At 38.2% G+C, this 21075-nt stretch overlaps 1 protein-coding gene across 2 annotated transcripts in view; it reads right to left on the bottom strand.

Annotated features, from left to right (window-relative positions):
- Nucleotides 1-2523: 2523 nt before the first annotated feature.
- Nucleotides 2524-21075, bottom strand: part of nrp1a (neuropilin 1a) — a 65496-nt gene continuing 46944 nt past the window's right edge. The window contains exons 8-17 of one of the 2 annotated variants that reach the window (XM_027149021.2): nucleotides 17931-18075; nucleotides 13418-13749; nucleotides 11925-12069; nucleotides 9301-9408; nucleotides 8351-8398; nucleotides 6771-6914; nucleotides 6388-6665; nucleotides 6128-6221; nucleotides 5924-5974; nucleotides 2524-5294 (exon numbers count right to left, since the gene is read on the bottom strand). In XM_027149021.2, coding sequence (XP_027004822.1) covers nucleotides 5008-5294; nucleotides 5924-5974; nucleotides 6128-6221; nucleotides 6388-6665; nucleotides 6771-6914; nucleotides 8351-8398; nucleotides 9301-9408; nucleotides 11925-12069; nucleotides 13418-13749; nucleotides 17931-18075 — 1632 coding nt within the window. In that variant the 3' untranslated portion in view covers nucleotides 2524-5007. The remainder of the gene's footprint in view (nucleotides 5295-5923; nucleotides 5975-6127; nucleotides 6222-6387; nucleotides 6666-6770; nucleotides 6915-8350; nucleotides 8399-9300; nucleotides 9409-11924; nucleotides 12070-13417; nucleotides 13750-17930; nucleotides 18076-21075) is intronic. The other variant, XM_027149022.2, reaches the window with a different exon arrangement.

Here is a 21075-nt window from a genome sequence, read left to right as displayed (position 1 = left end):
ATCATGTAACAGCATAACCCTATAAACAGTCCTGTGATTTAACATCACTTGTTCTAATGCAGTAACATTTCTACAGTAACAGCACATTCAAATAGACTAATAATAGATAGATATAATGTGGTAGCACTTTTTTAGCTGCCAGTAAATGAAAGTCTTCAGCACTGAGGACTTTTGGCTTTCCAGTTATTCTGTAATTTGAAAGCTCTTATCCCTGATTCTTCTAAAAAGAGAGATTAATATGATGGAGAACCAACTTTCATTTAAAAAAAAAAATAAAGAAAGAAAAAAAGAAAAAATCAAAAAAGCAAAAGGATTCACAAATATCTGAAGCCATCAAAGAGTTCGTGAACAAGCTGAAGAATAAGCAAACAAATGAAAAAAAAAACACCTAAACCTACTTTTGTTCAAAGATTCGTATAAAAAAAATCATCTCCAAGAAGAATATTAGCAAAAATCGAACATAGCATTAACACATGCAGTGCTGATAAATCCTGTTAAGTATTTTTCATTACTCGAAATAGTGTGAGAAAACATTTATCCACTCCACAGGTCTTCTTGTTGGAGCTGCCGAAGTTGTCACACTCGAAGTACTCTAGTACTCCTTAGGGTTGTTCCTCTTTGTCCATTTTCACCTGTCACACATACAGTCGCTGTTGTTGATGTACAGATCAGTGTTGCTGTCCTTGCGGCAGGTCCTTTCTCACAATTTTGGCCAATTGCTCCCAGAGACAGGAAAAGAATCAGTCAGTCAGGATTCTTATAAAGCTATGTGTAAGTTAAGTCTCTGTCATTCTCTCTCTCTACCTGTTTAGTGCATTTCTGTTCAGTGCAGATTTACAGAAATGTGCTTTATAACCCAGCTACAGTAAGTATAAAATAAATGACGAGTTTACAAATGATACATTATTTTATATATACCGCATATCTTATATATATCTTATACATATAAAAAAGTACAAATATATATTATATGAAAGGCAATTAGACATATTTATTTAATTGATTGACATTACAGTTTATGTATCTTCCAGCTCTTCCAATGGAAACATGTAAACTTGCCAAACTGACGCAGTGCCAAATTGGAGCTCGATTAGTCTATAATTGCATGCTCTAATTTTCTCGTTATGTTTATTACTTTTTACTCATTCATCTTTAGCAGTTGCATTATTTTGCTCAGGGTCACAGTGGTCCGGTGCATGAATAAAGCATGTATGAGACTTCTTTTGACAGTTTGTTGTTAATGCTGATATTTATATGCATGCTATGCTCTTTAACTGAGTAATTTCTCAACAAAGTATGTCTTTGTCCTACTTTGTACAGCTCTACATTTAATGAGGCGCTTTATTTTACAGCTCTTACTTCAGCTTTATAGCAGGAATAAGTAGATGGAGGTTTGTTTAATGATTATTAATCAGTTCAAATCACTGTGAGCTTCAAGTGAGGCAGATCAGTGATGCTCATTTTTGTTTTTTTATTTTATTTATTTATGATCATCCAATGCAGACTTGCATGTAAATGTAAATATACAAAAGAGTGATAATACGGATAATAATTACAGGTGATGCAAGTGAAAGAAAAGTGAACATGAGCGCCCTCTGGTGTTTAAGAGAAGTATTAACTTCTAGGAATATTTTCAAATTTATATGAATTAAAACAAAATATGAAATAAAAATGTTTCTATTTACACAATATTTAATTTCTTGTCCTTTTAAGTATCTTCATAATCTCCACAAAGTAATCATTTCATTAATCTCATGTTTTCTTTCATTTACTTTAAAGCACCTTATGTGCTAATGGTTATTACTGGGCTTGTTAATGAACTTAACAGTAAACACTACTTAATAGAATAGGTCTGTAATTATTATGTTTTGCATGTGACCTGTTATTGTAGCATGCAAATGAGTTTATAAATAGTATCATAGCATCATTCAAGGACTCTTATTCACAGTATGGTCATGCTGACCACCCTTTCAACATCCTATACAGTACTTGTTCATCTTTAATACACCTGTACGCTGTAATGGTTTATAATCCTACTCTCTAGTGTCACAGACACAGGATGAATTTCCTTCTATGTCTGGTTCCTCTTATAAGTTCTTCCACATGTCATTTCAGGGAGTTTTTCGTTGCCAACGTTGCCTCTGGCTCTCTCATTATATCCACATCTGGGTTTCTTTTAAGCTACTTTGCGGCAATGTCAGATGCTGAAAGCGCTATACAAATGATATCGGACAGTCTGTTCATAGCCTGAATCCTTCCCTTTCTAAATCTTTGATTTTGGCTCTGTCTTTGCCCCAACACTCTCACTCACATACTCACTCACTTACACTTTTGGCTCTGTCTTTGTGTGTCCTGCCAATAAATGTATATTTGCTCCATATTCATGTCAGACCACATAAACAGCTGATATATAATATAAGGAACGGGAGTGCTTAAGGCTACTGTGTAAGGTTACTGTGTATAGAAGTGTTCAATATTTAGACATTATTTATAGAAATTAATAAAGCATCCGTATCCAAAATGTCTTAGGAAAACTTTTATTGGATCTGAATCTTTGGAATGTACGTTGAGCTAAGTCGATGAGAGACATTAGACATTTGTGATTTTCTATTCATAATGCAGAATGATGAAATACAAAACATTGATTGACTGTTTTTTTAAGGCCTTGCTGTTTTATTCAGGTTCTTCTTCCTACAACAGCAATTACAGAATCAGTATTGAAAATAAAAGTTTCTCCCCTTCTTCTTGTGTAAAAAAAATAAAATAAAATAATAATAAGACAAAACAAATTAGCACAAATTTGGAATGACAATACAAAACCAAAGATAATCAATCAGGTAAATGGGAACTTTACTATATTAAATTTGTATACCTTTTTCAATAATGAAAACATCTCAATAACCATATTTTTCAGAATTAATTTACATATTCTGAAACTATAAAAAAATGAACACTGTCCTTTTTTTATGAAGATTTTGTTTTTTACAAATGAATGCTATAAACACATAAACCTCTTTAAATATATCTATCAGTGCAAGATTCTTTTTTTTCTTGATGCTACAGTATGCTTTCTTCATTAAACCTTACTGAAGCTAGTCCGCCTTTAGCTAACCCTCATGTAGCATTGAGAAACGGGGTCATGGCATTGCAAACTACTGGAGATAAATGAATAGAGAACGTGTTTGTCACAGAACACAGCACAGCACAGAAACATACCAAGAAATCTTTAAAATATGAGTCAGTTTAGGTGTGTGTGTGTGTGTGTGTGAGAGAGAAAGGGAATGAGGTGGAGTGCTCTAGGTTATACTACATGTGATATGAAGCTCTTAGGTTTTATATCATTGCATGATGTTGAATGACAAGCCAGTATTACATGTTTTATATATTGAGTCAGTCCTTCATATGCTGTTCTTTTTTTATTAAGTCCAGTGCCTTATACAAAGCTGAGCTGATGCACATGCTCTGTTCGATGTACGCGGCCTTGTGTGATTTGACGCAACAGTCCTTTGGTACAGACGCAAGGGCCAGAGTGATGATTCCTGTATTAAATGTCATGCTTATGTGATGATATCGTTACACCAATCAACCATGTGTGACATCAACGAGGATGAGGAGGATGAGTGCAGTTCAGAAAACAGGGCTAGAGATGTGCTAGGATGGTTCGCCAAACACAAAACTGAGAGCACTATTCTTAAACACATCCCATAACACCAGTTTAGCGACAAAGATGGGGGCAAAGTGCATTCAAGGTGATTTTAAATGCAGGAGAAATGGCTGAGACGATGATGATGAAGATGATGGTGATATTGAAGATTTGTTCTTTTCTGACATGATGGCAAACAGAAAGAAGAAGTCATGTTACACCTGATTTTTTTAGCCTTAAGATCTAAAGTAATGATCCCGTGTGGCTGACGTGCACAAACGTGGACAGATATAAATTGGAAATGTCTGTAAAATCTTAGTGAAGTGTAAGCACTATGGAACCTCATCGATGATCACTGAAGCGTGTGATTTGTCGGAGAATGCAGTGAGAGTGTCTGTGTGTGTGTTTGTATATGCGTTTATGTGTGTGAACCATCAGTGTTTAACACATTAGCTGCATTTCTGGGAAATGGGATAAAGTAACCGAACATGACGGAAAAGCACACGTTTTCACCTTCACGAAACAGTCAGACGATTGTATTTACAACACCAAAGAAAAAAGGGATACTGCAGCTTCTTTTTTTGTCCTTTTTACTCATTTTCTTTTAAAAGGGCAATTAAAATATATTAAAACTTACTGTATGTACAATATGTGGGCTCTCGACATTAAAGCGCAATGAATAAACGGGATCATGTTTGCAGGGTCATGTGACCAACATGTTTTTTTTTTTTCCTTTTTCTTCCTTTGTTTGTATGTATTTGTCTTTGCTTGTTCCAGAACTAAGGGGATTAAAGAAAATTTTACAAATCAACAAATGAGGCCAAGAAAGATGTACCAAAGGCACTGACTGAACCACACCCTCAGATACGTGTCCCATTATGGGTTAACAGACATGGTTCATTTTGGATTTTTTTTTAACACATCTCCTTTAAACACAAAAAGAAAAATGAAAAATGTTTTTTTTTTCCTTCCAGAAAAAAAAGATAAATACGTATAACATTTTCATATATTGGTCTCAACACCAGCATCCGATTGTAAAAATGAGCAACTAAAAATAATAAAAAATAATAAAATAAAAAAATTAAAATAATCATCTAAATCCTCTGTACATATTCTTTTTTGTTTGTTTGTTTGTTTTTTCATGTCCTTCAACCTCAAATTTAATTTTTTTGTACACAGTGTCCCCTACTGGTAGGTTATGTTCACTGCAGCTCCTGAGAAAAGCACGGCTCGGTCCCAGTTCTCCTCCCATTGGTTCTCTGAACCTCAGAGGTTTATCCTCATCCAATGGTAGAGTGCCGTCAGTCTGTTTTTTTTTTTAACCCGCCTCCCCAAGGAGAGGTGTCCTCTAATAGATTGGTGCCTCATGCTTCTGAGTACGAGTTCTGTGAATTGAGCTTGTCCTTCTTTAGCTTGACACCATCCACCAGCTCAAAGTTATAGTTCTCCAGGGCGGATAAGTTCCTGTCGGCCATGGAGCCGTGTGAGCAGGCGCAGTAAAGCACCACTCCACAGATGGCACCTAGGAAGACGCCCAGCGCGCTCATGGCGATGATGGTAATCAGGATGGGATCCAGAGTATTCAGCATGTTTCCTGTTCCACTGATCTCTTTGTTCTCGACAATCTTCGGGAAGTTGGTGATGTCCACAGCTAGAAAAGGGAGATGAATGGTACAGTATTATTTACAGACAAACAAGACTGCTTTGGTAGAGAAGCAATAACTGACAACTAGAGCTAATGATCTGGGAATTAAGTCATACTTTGATTAAATAAAATTAAAAAATAGAATTAAAGCTGCTATAAGTTATTTCTGTGTTGAAAACATCTTGGGTAAAACATCTTGATAGCTATATGAAACAGATGATAAATGCATTTGTGACTGTGCCAGACTCTGTAATCAGTATCTGAGCATCTGTGCACAATACTGCTTTATTCACCAGACAAGAAATGTCAACGCAAACAGGCAAGACTTCCCCTCCTGTCAATTCTTTTTTACATGCATGGACATTCCATATAGGGCTATGTGATAAATAAACAAAATGTGAGTTGCTAATGAAATGTGAGTAGGAGTAGGAGACAATAGGAGGGGTATATAAGTACGAAGCAACTGGAGAAAATGAAATGCCTGTGAGACCTTATCGATGTAAAGGGCTTGAAAATTAGTGTGTGTGCGTATCAATAAACGGTGGAAGTGACATGTTACAGCAGCTTCTTTGTACTTTCAAAGATAACACTTTAAAAAATTAATATAATAATAATTTTTAAAACAGGATACTTACGGAATTTACTGAAGTCTTCAGGTAGCATGGGCTCTGTAGGGACGTCTGGGTCTAAACACACACAACAGAATAAAGTTATATTCACTGACATGGTACTACATGCTTCCAAACTTGCCACTTCAATGAAAACCATTAAAGCTCAACTCTGAACAGATCAACATGCAAGCTGCTTACTGATTTTTGTGAGCTTCCTGGCTGACTCACCTTTGCAGTCTGCTGTGTTGATTTCTAAGATTTTAATGTCGTCCACAGCGATGTCTCCCAAGCTCTGTCCTTCTACTTCACCTTCTATCACCACCTGATTAACACAAAGCATTTGAGATGCTTTTCAGCACTTCTGTCGAAGTATCTTAATAGTCTCGCTAACTGGTGCAAAACAACTGCCTCAGTGTGAACCATATTTCTTACACATATGATCTGTTATGATTTTTGGTGTTGATTAATCCACTCTCTTATACACACACCTGGAACGGTTTGCTTGAATGTGGGATCAGCACACGAGCCTCCCTCCAGCGATTGCCCTGATGTCCGGTGACGGTCCAGAGAAGCACATCTGCTGTTTCACTGCCGCTCTTATGACGCTGCTTGATGTGCAGTGTACCAATATGTGAGCCAAACATGTGATACCAGAAGGATAGGCACAGATCTGACTCCTGACCCAAAACTGCCGGACTGACAAGCTTTGCCACTTCATTCTTTTGTGCTCCAGTTGCTAGGGTGTAGATGAAGTTTCCAGAGCCACCTGAGGAGAAGTAATAAGATTTAAGGAATATGATTTCAAATCTTTGCTAAAGTTTCAGCTAAATTGTTTTGTTCTTTGTTAATTGTGAGTGTCAGTGCATGTTACCTGTGTGATCCATGTTGGGACCTGTATTTAGTGTGGGCGTGCCACTCGACTGAATCTGCCACCGATAGCTGCCGGCCTCAGACGTCCAGCCACAGAACGAGGGGTTGTTCGCCCAGCCAAAGTCACACGCAAACCACAAGAAAGCTACAAACACACAGACACTGCTGGTAAGAATTACCATAACAACCTTAAATCATCCGTTCAGATATTGATTTGCTTTAGTTATATTTATAGGTTTACTTTAGTACTCTTTAGTAATTTCTTTTACTCATAACTTTTAATACAGCTGAATAACAGACAGCTTTCTGCAGTATTGAAAGCTGCACCATTAGGGGGCAGTAGAATTCCCTGCTTGAAATGAGACAAAATAATACAATTAAACTGATTATTATAAAAAAAATTCTTTAAATAATGCAGAAAGCTGTCACTGATTATGCAGATGCAAGATCTTGTGAGTGATATTTATATGTGCATAATATTGATGAAACAGGCAGAAGGTGTGAAATTGAGGCTGTTTAATACAGGGCACACTCTTCTGTATGACAGGAGAGAAGACAGGAAGACAAGAGAACAGAGGAGTGTAAAATTCAGGCAAGAGAAAAATAGACAGTTAAAAGACAAACAATGTCATTGCCTTCCTTTCTCTAGACAGTATGAAATGCAATAACGTGAGGATTCAGAGTGGCTTCTGCAGAGTATTTGCCCAGTGAAGAGGAAAAAAATTTCCATTAAAAGCCACAGCTAAGGCATTCTGCCACTGTTCCCGAAAAATACCGCTATCCAATTAAAAGTTATTTCTCTTTTTCCATCTCGAGAGGATTTCGACTGTGGCACAGGAAGGCATTGGGCATAAACAAGTTTTACCAGAACTTTCTAAATCCTTTGCACTGCAAATAAACCACATTCAAATTGGAATAGACAGACCTGTTCAATATTAACACATACAGACCACACACATGCTTTCAGTGCTTCGTTTTATGGGGAAAATATTTTCCATGTGGGGACCAGAAAAGAATTCCTACAGGGTTAAAGCTTTCAGGTATTTGTGAGGACATTTAGTCTCAACAACAACAAGAACCAACCAACCACCCAAAAATAAATAAATAAATAAATAAATAAATAAATAAATAAATAAATAAATAACACAACAAAAACAAAAACGTTCCACCCACATCTGATCAAAACAACCAACCTGATACACACACACACACACACACACACACACACACACACACACACACACACACACACACACACACACACACACACACACACAAACACACACAACCTAATTAGTGAGAGCTAGATTGTTCTGTCCTCCCACTCAGTTATTGTCCATTAGCATGCAGTTTTATCTGTGTTAATGCTGAACAAGCTGAATTAGAACAGCACTCATTAACAATTATGCAACTCAGAAAAGCACTTCTGTAAGTCGTTCTGGATAAGTTTGTCTGCCAAATCCAGTAAATGTTCATGTCTACTTACAGTTACTTAAGATAAAAGAAAGAAAAAGTGTACCATGTAATCTATGGTCAGAAACAAATAAAGTGAAAGCCCATATAACTGCTAAGCTGTCTCACCTGGTAATGGGCTCATATCTGTAGTGGTCTCAGGAACAGTAGTGCCACCTGTGCCAGGGACAAAGTGAATTCAGACACACAGCTCGATATGCACCCAATTCACATTCAGCAACTTGCATAGCTTAAATTGTTAGTCACATAAGTGGTCAATTTCTATTAGAGGATTAAAGGAGCAGTATGTTATTTTAGAGTCCTCTGCAATCACGGTGAAAAGATTCACAGTCATTATTCTTCACCCAAACATCCATACTCCATCTTTTGAAATTATGTTTGCTCAATGAGTTTGACAAAAACGCACAATGCTTTACTGGGGTGGGGCTACGTTACAGGCTGAAAAATTTACACAGAAGCCTGAAACAAACAAATGCATCACTTTGGATTGTAGTGATATTAGAAATAACATATTTCCAGTGTAGTATTGAAATTTCATGCTTGTCATTGGTCTAGGTGATGTAAAATATGAGACAGATCTGGACCGCAATGTTGTGTTGAAATGAATGAAAACAACAGACAACATTAATTTGATAAATGCTTTTTAGTTTAATGCTAACAATGTAACTTCAAAGAAATCTGCCATCCTTTAATATCTTAGGCTGCACAAAGATGTTAACATTGTGAAGCTGCTGAAAAGGGCAGAGATGGCATTTAAAAATCAACTGAAATCACATACAAGTGTCTAAAATTATAGGTTATGATGTAATTTACCATCAGGGATGATAGTTTGAGTTAGTTACCATTAGAGATGGGTGATATAATAGAAGCAATGACCCATGAACATGCTCAAGTAAGCCTGCGTGCAAAGGAAAATGTGAACAGGGCAACATGCTTTGTGGAATTAGCTAAGGCAGAATGTGTAAGTATAGATAGGTGTAATTTTCAAAGGTAGATAAGTATTTGGAGTTAGTTTGAAAGGTTGTAGTAAGGAAGTGTGCAGGCTCTGCTGTTAGCACCTGTATGTTCGTAGTCATCACCTGTTCCACTGTGACAGTTGGCATCATCATCACACTCGTCGGATGGTGTGGTCGGAGGGACGGGCAGAGTGGGAGGCACCGTTGGTGCTAAAGAAAAAAAAAAGAAAAGGATTATGAAATAAAGAAAAATCATGACATCATGAAAGATACAAATCATACACTAGCTACTGAGTGCAACAACAGCAGAAGCCTTTCCCGAGCCGTGCGTGCATGTGTGTGGCGTGTGTCTGGGTGCTGAGGTTTGGCTCTGCTCCTGTGGGTCCTGGCAGTCTGAGCAGCTCCACCCAAGGCTCAATCTGCATGTGAGTGTAAGGCATACTCGGGTCTCTCATTAGTCAGACGCGTGTCCTGCTGCCTGTGGCTCTGCCTGCTTATACTCACAGCCGGATTCCCTCCGTTTACTCACAACTTATAATGAGAGGCTCCTGAGCCTGCCAGTCTTTCAGCAAGTTATATAGAGAGAGTGAGAGACCATGAAGTGAGCGTAGAGAGGAGCAACAAACAAAGCGAAGATTTTCACAATCCACACACCACTACAATATTTGAAGGACTCATACTTCTCTGCCTAATTATCTTTAAATGCCATTTTGATTAGCAACTTTCTTTTAACATGTAGTCACTTCACTAATCAGACACTATGAACCTATAAAAGCTACATAAATAAGTCACTTGAGTCACTGGAACTATGGCCTTTTTCGCATACATTAATTGTTTCTGCTACAGTATGTTCTGCAAGCTTGTTTTTCTGCAGCTGATGCAGTATGTAGATAGATTTTTACATTTCAGTGTGTAAAACTATCATATACTCAAACGGTCTTTCAACTGCTTAATGACTTCCTATTTGCTATATATGCTCACTACATGTGTTCACTACATAGGGTGTGTAACCAAGGAAGCTTTCAAAAGAAAAAAAAAACCCAAAAAACTGATAAAATAAATGCCTTTTACATGAAGCTAGTCCCTTTTTATTTCTTTAGATTTAAAAGTTGACTAAAAGTGGTGCATGGAATACCATATGTATTATATTATATTACAGTTGCATATAATCACAGAGTTTTGTAGAATATTTAAGCACATCAATCTAACCACTTTGGATACATTCTAGCACCCCTCTGTTATTTTTACAGGTACATATAGCACCCGTGTGTGTGTGTATTTCATATGTTATAATCTCACTATGTGTCTGAGACTCAGAGGGAATGAGTGAGCATATATAAACTGTTGTGAATTGTCCGTATGTGTGTGTGCTGCGTGCGCGTGTGTATTGGCTTTGCCAGTGAAAATAAGCTATCATCCAGCTAAAACTCACAGTGGGATTCCGTAGCTTACATAAGCCAGCTTCAGTGATTCTAAGTGAGCCAATATGTAAATCCACTTAATGCTGTTTCAACAGAGAATGTTCTCCTAACAAACCTAAATGAGCTCAAAAAGCGAAAGGGAAAAAGTGTAGAGTAACAGAAATAAAGGGGAGAAACTTGAAGGGTAAGAGCAGATAAGTACAAGGACAGATTTGTATATAACCTTAATTCCTTGCAAATGAAAAATCTTTTTATTATTATTGATTATCCTGGAATCTTGAGGGGCATCTAAGATTTGTTATATTGTAATGATATTCTCAGTTGACTATTGTCTTTGCTCCTTTGCATTTTCACGTCGGCTAATACTTACATTACTGGTAATACTGTTTAACTGTTTTCACTGAGAATTAGGTTTTGCTCCAACTCTACCAAAAGATAACAATGCAGAAGCGCTTTAGTAATTCGGATTGTTCAGCTTCCTTACTTCCTCATATGTAGAATTTTCTCAGACCTACAAGTAATCAAAGCTTCAATATTCATACTAACACCACAACATTGTCAACGTAGAGTCTCTTCTGTATCCCAAAGTAACTTCCTTGTACAGCTGCATTGCATTCTGGGTCTACCATTTGCTGCTTCCCTTTCTTCTACATTGGATTTGTCAATAAAACGACATTGAAATGACTAAGAAATGGAAAAGGGGAAAAAAATCATTTCTCTATATTTTGTTGACCGTTGTCACTAGTGCATGGTCATGGGAATAACAAATGCAGCAACTAAACATGTTATATATATTTCAACATAAACACATATCATGTCCTCCTAGGTGGAGTTTTCTTGTAAAACATAAGGATGAGATTTGCAGAGGATGGACTGTATATCGTCTTTGCTCTTCAGAGGGTCCCTGTCATTAGAGAGGTCTATACACTGATGCTTATTTAGGCAAAAGAAACCCTTTGATGGTGCATGTGTGGCACAACTGCACAAATCCTGAAGAAAGCTGAACCCTGGGGCTTCATGTTTAACCTATCAAGTTCAGCCAAGCAGCATCTGTATTTATTCCTGCTTGACGAGGGACCACACAGTGTGATTTTCAGCTGTTTTTATTTCTTTATAAATCCCTTTAGTTTAGTTTTTATCCCTTTAGTTTACCAATGATTTGTTGATAGAACGTAGTACATTATGAAGGAAAATAAGAGAGTATCATAGACAACTAAAAAATGAGAGCAAGAGAGAGAGAGAGAGAGAGAGAGAGAGAGAGAGAGAGAGAGAGAGAGAGAGAGAGAGAGAGAGAGAGAGACCTACCTTTAAACTCGCAGCCTAGGAGCTCTAGTCTCAGCCCCATGCCTACTGGTGTACCTCTGTCTGGATAAACTCTTATAAAGCGTGTCAAGATGGGCTCCACTGTCCTCAATACTGGTGTATCGTAGTTCAAATTTCCCTCGAAAAGCTGCACGAGGACAGAAGGAAAAAGCACAAGATAGTCATTAATAGATTATATGTGTGAATTCAGCCATTCAGTTCAAGCACTTTCTTTATCGCTGTGAAAAGAAGAAGCAGTGGAACAGAACTGTGAATAACAACCAAAAGCCTTAATCCAGCCAGTGATTGACATCTGAAGGGAACATTAAAGCAAGAGCTTGCTAGCTACCAATGCAGCAGGGTGCCTCGCTTAGAGAAATCTCCCATTGCCTTTCACTTCGGTTTCAGCAAACTCCTTCTCCGCAGTGGAATACCACAGGAGAAGGAAAACCAGAGGGAGAGAATTAAAGAGAAGGAGAGACGCATGCTCCGGTAATGAGAAAGGTCCACAACAGTAACGGCATGAAAGAGAATTAATGGGCTTCACTGTTAACTTTTCCTGTCTCCTTCAAGCTCGTGTAGAAGGACAGAGTAGAGGATGAGAGAGAATAGAAAGGAGGTACTGTATAACTAGGACTTTTAAATCAGCTACAGAAGCCCTTGTGCTAGATGTCTGCTGGTGTATTCTGACAGGCATGAGGTGTTTCTTCTCTTCGCTCTTCCTGAGGGCAGCGTGGCTGAACTGCATGCACAATGCATACCAATGAGGCATTAACACATTTATAGTCAGTTGCAGCAAATCCTTCTTCCTCATCTCCCCCCCCCATCCATCCTTCTTATCAGAACTGCAATGCATTTTCTGCAAAGTCTACAGTGAGTGGAACAGAAGGAAGGGTTGAAGGTAATTTAAGTCAACGTACCATAATGTATTTTTTGTATTTTGAATACTAAGATTCAAACCCTATGGAATCAATGGTCTGAACTGAAAAGGCCAGTTCACATGAATAATTAGAATTTTTAAGAAGACTAAAATGTACTGCATGGGAAAATCTCAAAGCGTCTGCAGACATTACACAGGGGTGCCAATAATTTAGCAACTACTGTTTGAAAAAACTGCACTCCTTGATGAGCCTTTTCTGTTTGGAAAAGAACTGTCTTACAATGAATCTTTACAACGTCCTCATATGTTTATGGCAGGAAGAAAAGTAATGAAGTGAAAATAAAATGGATAGTTTTTGAAGAAAAGAAAAAAATAAAAGAAAATAAGATTTTAGCATGACTATTCTTGTAATAGAGGAAGCAGTGACTGTTTTTACAGCTCTAACACCTGGCTATACTCACAATGATTATATATTACAAGAGTAATACATTGCAAGGTCTTACAAGATAATTGTGATCTTATATGATAATTGTGAGATTTTTGTCATCAGAATAAACTAATAATAACCAAGATATGTTTTTTTATATCACTAAACCCCATCAGCTTTTCTTCTTACCTTGGGTTTGTTGCTGTTGGCTTCCATCACCATCTTCCAGTCAGAGCTGTTGTTGCTGTAGGCCAGACGGAACTTCTTCATAAAGACCTTGTTCTCACGGTGCTTCCCTCCCTGGATGATCAGTCCACGCACAAGTTTCTCCTGACCCAGGTCCACCTGTAGCCATTCGTCCATGTATGATTGAGGTTGGGGCAGTAGAGTCCATCCTGAGCGGCTGGTCAGTAAACGAGCGTTCTCCGGCACCCAACTGCGGTCCGTGTGTGAGGAAGCGGTGATCTGCTCATCGGTGATCAGGCCTGAGACCATTCCAAGCATGCCTGAACATGGGTACTCTGTACAAGGGTATTGAGATGAATGTGAGACACAATTAGAAGCAAAACTGGAGGCACAACAATGTTCTGATGATGAAATGATGAAATACAGACAGATGAACCATGGAGATAGAATGCATTATTGGCTGTCTACAGCTGTCTTAGTGAGCTTTAGAGAGAGAGAAAATCTTGGATGGAGCACAGACGGGCATCTGGAGAGACAGAAACATGAGAAAGAGAGCAAAGAGACAGCACCCTAGAGAAAATGAAGAAACAGTATGCACAGATAAGCACTCAACCCCCCCCTTCTTCTTTTCTCTTTCCTCCATCCTCCCCACTTCTCTCTCTCTTTTCTGACCTCTTGCATATTAACTCACCCGCCTGCGGTGTTTGTCTCCAGGTATCTAATTAAAACTCTCCTCTCCTCGGGCGCTTCTACCTTTCACATCTGAGATTCTAGTTTTCATGCACCAAGTTTCTCTCCCCCTCCTTCGACCCCTTTCTTTTGTCTTTGATATTCTCTCACTCCCACTTGGCTTGTTCTCTTTTTCTTCCGTTTCTAACACTATAGCACCTTCATGTGGAACGTAATCTGCCTTCATGTTTCTAAACCTTTCTCCCTCCATAGTTCTTGAAAAGCTCAAATCATGATTTTTAATTACAGACATCATCACAAAGTAGATATCTGGATCAGATTTAGATTCTCAATGAGGATAGTGGCAAGGGAAAACTCCCTGAGACGACATGAGAGAGGAATAAGACTAATCTTTTGATTAGTAAACATTCAGTGTACAGATGTTGTTGTAGTGAGTGACAGCGTGTGATGTTCAGGAAAGGGGATCTTGAAGTGAAGTTATTGAAAAATTGGAAAAATGAGCATAGAATAGACTTGATTACAGCAGCAGTTCTTAAAAAAAGTCAACATGATCCAGGCGACATGATCTACAAATGTACAGGTGAGTCTTGTGGTGAGTCTTTAAGGTATCCATGCGTTATCATACACAGGAGAAGGTGAATGTTACGTTCACAATATTGGCACAATGGATGGAATATAGAGTGAGTACTTTTATACTATTCTTGGTGTATTTGTGATGTACATTTCGAGTTACATGAGCTCTCTATGCATCAATAACTACATAAGCCACTCATTAAAGACAAGTCTTTAAAAAAAAGGGGGAAAAAATTCTTTTTAAATTCATGACCTGCCACAATATTAGAATCCAAAATCAGTTTAGTTCCTGTGAATCAGGAAGGCATCAAAAACACTCTGAGATGTGTCACAGATGGACTTAATGCAGTGTGAAATACCAATGCTGCCTGTGCAGCTCTGGAACAGATAAACACTCTTCCCTGCGATTTTCAGATGTGCTCCACTGTGAGCTTCAGAAAGCAAAAAAATTACCCAATGATAGTGGTAGGAATTAGCATTTTATGTTGAAATTTAATTTCAGAATATGTTCAGAGGTTCAAGATTAAAATCTAATCCCGGATTTCATAACTGCAAGTTGCTTTGTTTCACTGTAACACCGTACATTGTTGCTATAGAAACGGTAATGTATTGTGAGCCATAATATGAGCAATTAGTCCTGCGTCAGAGAAAAATATTAATAATATTACACAAAATATTTCGAAAACACTGAAAAACAAAAGCTTTTATTTATTGAACTTGTTCAATATAACAATATATTGTTTCCTAAGAGGAGAATCATTTTAGCCTAAAGTTAAACTATTAAAGTTTGCACCAAATTTGCTTTCTATTTTATTATCCAGTGTAATTTAAAATGATTGTAGACTACAATCTAAATTCCAATTTGTCTTTAAGGCACTTTTTAGACATGTTCAAGTTTGTAATTTGGACAACTCAGATCATTCATTTATTTTCTACCGCTTATCCGAACTTCTCGGGTCACGGGGAGCCTGTGCCTATCTCAGGCGTCATCGGCATCAAGGCAGGATACACCCTGGACAGAGTGCCAACCCATCGCAGGGCACACACAACCCTCTCATTCACTCACGCACTACGGACAATTTTCCAGAGATGCCAATCAACTTACCATGCATGTCTTTGGACCTGGGGAGGAAACCGGTGTACCCGGAGGAAACCCCCGAGGCACGGGGAGAACATGCAAACTCCACACACACAAGGCGGAGGCGGGAATCGAACCCCCAACCCTGGAGGTGTGAGACAAATGTGCTAACCACTAAGCCACCGTGCCCCCCCCCTACAACTCACATCAATTACATATAATTTGGAATTTTTATGGCTCCACAGACACCCTGACTCACTGCAATGAATGAATCACTTTGAATCCCATTCTTGCAGACACATTAATGGAGTTTCTTTTAGACGTGCGTTTTGGGAAGTTTTTGACAAGAACTTGCATGCATGTGGGTGTGTACGTATGTGTCATTGCGTGAGCTGCCGGTCCGTTGATTGGGGTGGGTGTGTGGAGCAAGTGGTGGCACGCACAGATGGCCTTATTTACAAACAGAGGAAGTTTATTAAGGGCTGTGTGGCTGTGGAATGCCTGCTTTACATGACATCTACTGAACATGCTCATCAGCACACCACAGTCTGCTCCTGCACTTTAAGACAAACCAATCTGGTGTTATACACTGTGACATCCCTGCTTGGATTTCATCCTTGCTTTGCATGGGTGTATTTTACATTATTTACTAGCCAGTGTCACCCAAATGTGGACGAGGTTCCCTTCAGAGCCTGGTTCATCTCAAGGTTTCTTCCTCATATCATCTCAGGCTCTAGCGCTCTCATTAGGATAGTGTTTAGAGATAAAATATCTTAATTTCAAAGCTGTTTGAGATAATGTGAAGCTGCTAAAAGTGCTATACAAATAAATTGAATTGAACTGAATAGTTTTGATTTAAACTGGAATGTATTCATGTACTGAAACTAGTAAAAATTTCACCAGAGGGGAAAAAAACCAAAACAGCTGTTTGGTAGTGAAAGATTTCTTAGCATTTTTAGATTTTTGTAGTTGTATAGCTAAAGCCATATATATATATTCTGTACATTATCCATGTGCATTTGAGAAATAGCTGTAAGTGTATATACATTACAATTTTTTTTCAAAGTCTACTTCTCTGTCTGACAAAAAGAATTTTTTTTTTAAAAAATTCAACGAGAATTCAGTTTAAAGGCATGCTATTGATTAATATATCAGATATGCTATATAGTATGCACTCTATATTTTAAGAGATTTTTTTCCATTTTTTTTAATGGTTTGTGAACGCCCAGCTGTCCGAGATGGCCGCATCATCAGAGAGAACCCGCAGCACCCTGATGATGTCATGAAGAAGCCTGAGGTCCTGTGATGTGTTTAAAATGTGGTGTGCTTATCCAGCCTAAACATGGCTGCCACAGCTGGGCTTGGCATTTCATCAAACCGAGTAAACACACACACATACAACCAATACTAAATTTGCCCACAAGTGAACAGTGGATAAAAATAGAGGCACTTAATGTAGGATGTATATTAGATAGATAGTACACACACACGTCGTCTCAGCAGGGAGGCGCTCATGACACGAAAGGCTTTATAATCAAAACCCTGCTGAGGGTGGAGCCATGCCAAAACATGAAGATGAGCATGCAAATGAGAGCCGAGCCAGCTGGGACTGTGCGATTGGTGACTGAGGAGCCATGCATTTATAATAAGAATGTAACATGCGTGTGTGAGAGTGTCTGGTGGAAAAACTGTATCTCTGAGGAGGGTTATTGGGTTCAAAGGGGAATGAGCTGAGAATGCAATACTCTCTCACGGGAGAGGTAACCATGCCTACTGTGGACGCCACTCATTTTAAATAAAGAACATCCAAACGTAAGAGTTTAGAATACGTAATCCTCTTTCGCACATGAGAACTCATCTATAATGCAGAAGCAACCCAAACATCCTCCGGTTAAAAAAGAAAAACTGCACACTCTTGCACAAATCTTAAAGTACAACGAATAAACACTTCTCTTCAATCATTCCAGGAATGTACAAGAAATGTAAACAGTGTGGATGAGAGATTTATAGACCTTTAGAGGAGTGTATACACCAAGCATGGCTTCTGTCTTGTAACGCAAATCTAATTTAAATCGCTACATCTAAAGAATAGGTTTGACAAATCTCAGCTGCTTAAACTGAGGAAAATCGATAGGATTTGAGGTTTGGGCAGTGCTGAATAACCCTGAAACCCACCTGAGATTTTACAGCCGTACACTTCGAAGCGCAGAGCAATGCCCGTCTCCCACATGTAGGGTCGAATCCGGACGAAGCGTGTAAGCGTGGGTTTGGGCAGCAAGGTCTTCACGACATCTGTAGGGTTGGTGTTGCCGAGGAAAACCTGCCAGAGAAGCAACAAATCCCACATTAATTATTAACACACTTTCTGGAGAGGCTTCATCATGGACAGTACCCAAAAGCCTGGAGCTGCTCAAGTGTTGTTTTGCAGATATACCATAATATTAAATGTTACTGTAAATTAATACAACATATGAAGTGTCCTTAATTAAATTATCAGTGATTTGTAAGAGTTATAAAAGACTTTGCTATGTTTCAGAACAATAGTATACTTTGCACTGGGTTGTGGATTATTTTTTGTATAAGAACACACCCTTGTTTTATTCCTTAACTAATTGGGAGTCTTGTTTAAGCAACCCATTTCCTAAACCACAGAAACTGTTTTTTCTGAATCGCTGAAGTCGAACTATCTAGTCTAACTCCGAAATTTTTAAATACATCATATAACTTCTAATACTAGGGATTGATATCTTATTGTGTTATAATACTGATCAGAAGGTTGAGTTTGAATCCCAGGTCCTTCAAGCTGTCTCTGTTGGGCCCCTGAGTAAGGCCCTTAACCCTCAAATGTGCAATTGTAGAAAATACAATTAAATGTATGTTGCTTCGGATAAGTGCATCTGCGAAATGTATACTAGTAGTGAAGGGTGTTTATGCTTTTGTCCAAGTGAGCATTTAAAATTAAATTAAACATATTAAATACAAATATACTGACAACTTAAACAGGAACAAGATGTTCAGTAAGTGTGGAGCTAATTTATTTTATTAAGTGATTTAAATGCTGCTTTCTGTTTTTATAGGTTTTCCTAGCTTATAAATTACAATCATTTCTAACCCCCAGTTTTGCTCTGATTGGCTGCTCTGAAGCAACGAAAGAAAAAGAGACTACGCACAAAAAGACATTTGCAGCTTTGATAAAACTATAAAAGTATATATTTAACAATAGTTAAATTTACACAATACAAATTGTATAATTTAGTGCTGGTTATGAATTCAGATTCCAGCAACACTGGCAGTAAAGAGATTCACAGGGAGGCTTTGTTCTACCCGTCAGTGGTTCAAACGCCACACTGGAAGTTCAAACCCTGTCCAATTATGGTTCTGTCCATGTGGTCACTGTGCTAAGTACAGCTCATTTAGTGGCTTTGTCAGATATCGTTATGTCTCCCAGATCTAGTTTAAACTGACAGCTAAAGTGTGTTTAGCAAGTGAGGGAAATCCTACATGCCAGAGGAATAGAAAAGGGTTTGGAAAAAAACTCTTGTTTTTCCTCTTTTAAAACATTACACACTTCTAACTCTGAGCTCACTGAAAATACTCAGAAGCACAGAAATGTGCCTAAATCTCAGAATTAGTAGTTTTTCATTAATATACCTGTTTTATCTAGATTACAAGGGGCAATATTTGCATAGAAAAGATCCAAAAGAAAAAAAATGGTTTATTTCTTTCACACAAATGTTTACATCTCTCTATATTATATATCTTCAAAATAAATAGTGATATCAAAGCTATTTCTGTTTCCCAAATTTTAAGGTGTTATCTGTAACCACTAAAATTCTGTGTAATGTTATCATTACAGAGGTAAAAGCATTTCACACTGAATGTCTCATTTAATAACAGACTTGCAGCAATAAAAGAATTCATTTGTTTATACTGATTAAAAATGTGTGGAAAGTTTATTCTATTCCGCCGGCAGAATGAAACATCGGTGAACTTTAAAAATGAATAAGACCCTGAGTGCATTTATGCAACCTTGTCATAGAGCCTCGAGTGCTTCTGACCTTTCAGCATGTTGTTGTTTGGTTGAGATATGATATGAGATAAAAGGAGATTTGGCTGCATGATCCACATCCTCGTGCACACAGAACTGTTTAATCAATCCACTTATATGCTAATGTGCTTAGATGTATTTAAAAATGTCTGAAGCAGTGAGACCGTAGTACATGTAGTCAATTCTCTGCCACTAGTCTCTATTCTCGCTGCTATCTCAAGTCTCTGGGTGCAGCTTGTCAAATGTGTGTGAGGCGGAGAACAACACAAGGGTTTCTCTTTAAATGTCATGCCGAAGCTCCATCCGACTGCACTAACTATTAAAAGCCTTTTTCGGAGAGCGAGCGGCAACCACAGGGGCAAACTGCAACCTCAGCGGTCTGTAAATGGGCCCCCTTTCTCACTAAAGCACTTTAGAACATCCAGAGAGAGAGAGAGAGAGAGAGAGAGAGAGAGAGAGAGAGAGAGAGAGAGAGAGAGAGAGAGAGAGAGAGAGAGAGAGAGAGAGAGAGAGAGAGAGAGAGAGAGAGAGAGAGAGAGAGAGAGAGGGTAGAGTGGAGGCTTTATAAAAAGGAAACTGTGATTTTAATGGGAGTCAGGAAATATATTGGACCTTAGGGATTACACACAACAATACACATCATGCACATCACACACACAAACACACAAACACACAAACACACACACTAGCAACACACTTCTATTATTTAAACATTTCTAACTTAATTAAAGGCAAAAGACGAATGAAAGAGCCACATCCTTCACCTGATATCTGTTTGACCAGAGAGTCCTAATACAGAGTAGAGGAGCACAAACACATAAACTCCTCCGTACTTCCATCCAAAAGCCTAAGTTTATTAACTCCTTTGTTGTCTCGGTTTCATTGTTAAGTGATGAAATCCTCACCACAAATGTTGACATCATTCAACACTCACAAAAAGGAAAAAAAAAACTCTAAATAAAAAACCTCCCTCAGTCTGTCTGGCTACTGTGGTTGTTTTGGAGTTCTTTTTCATGTTTTCTTTTACCGTGCTTGTAAATTCATTCAGTCTCAGAAAGCGTTAACATTCCAGGCTGAGGGAATAACGGAGTCTGAGAGACGCAAGTGAGCATGGTGGTCTTTATGGAGACGGATACGTCATGGATACTTCGACAGACGAGTCCTCTGTTGGCACCGACTCTTACACATAGGCATAAAATGATACACTGAAGTCTGCTCCGAATTAATAACTATACCAGGCTACGGAAGAGATGTGCAAAAATCATCAGAATG

Source organism: Tachysurus fulvidraco, chromosome 3 (genome assembly GCF_022655615.1).
Source record: "Tachysurus fulvidraco isolate hzauxx_2018 chromosome 3, HZAU_PFXX_2.0, whole genome shotgun sequence".
Lineage (NCBI taxonomy): Eukaryota > Metazoa > Chordata > Actinopteri > Siluriformes > Bagridae > Tachysurus > Tachysurus fulvidraco.
The sequence above is the reverse complement of the archived record's forward strand: the minus strand, read 5'-3'. Positions and strand labels throughout refer to the sequence as shown.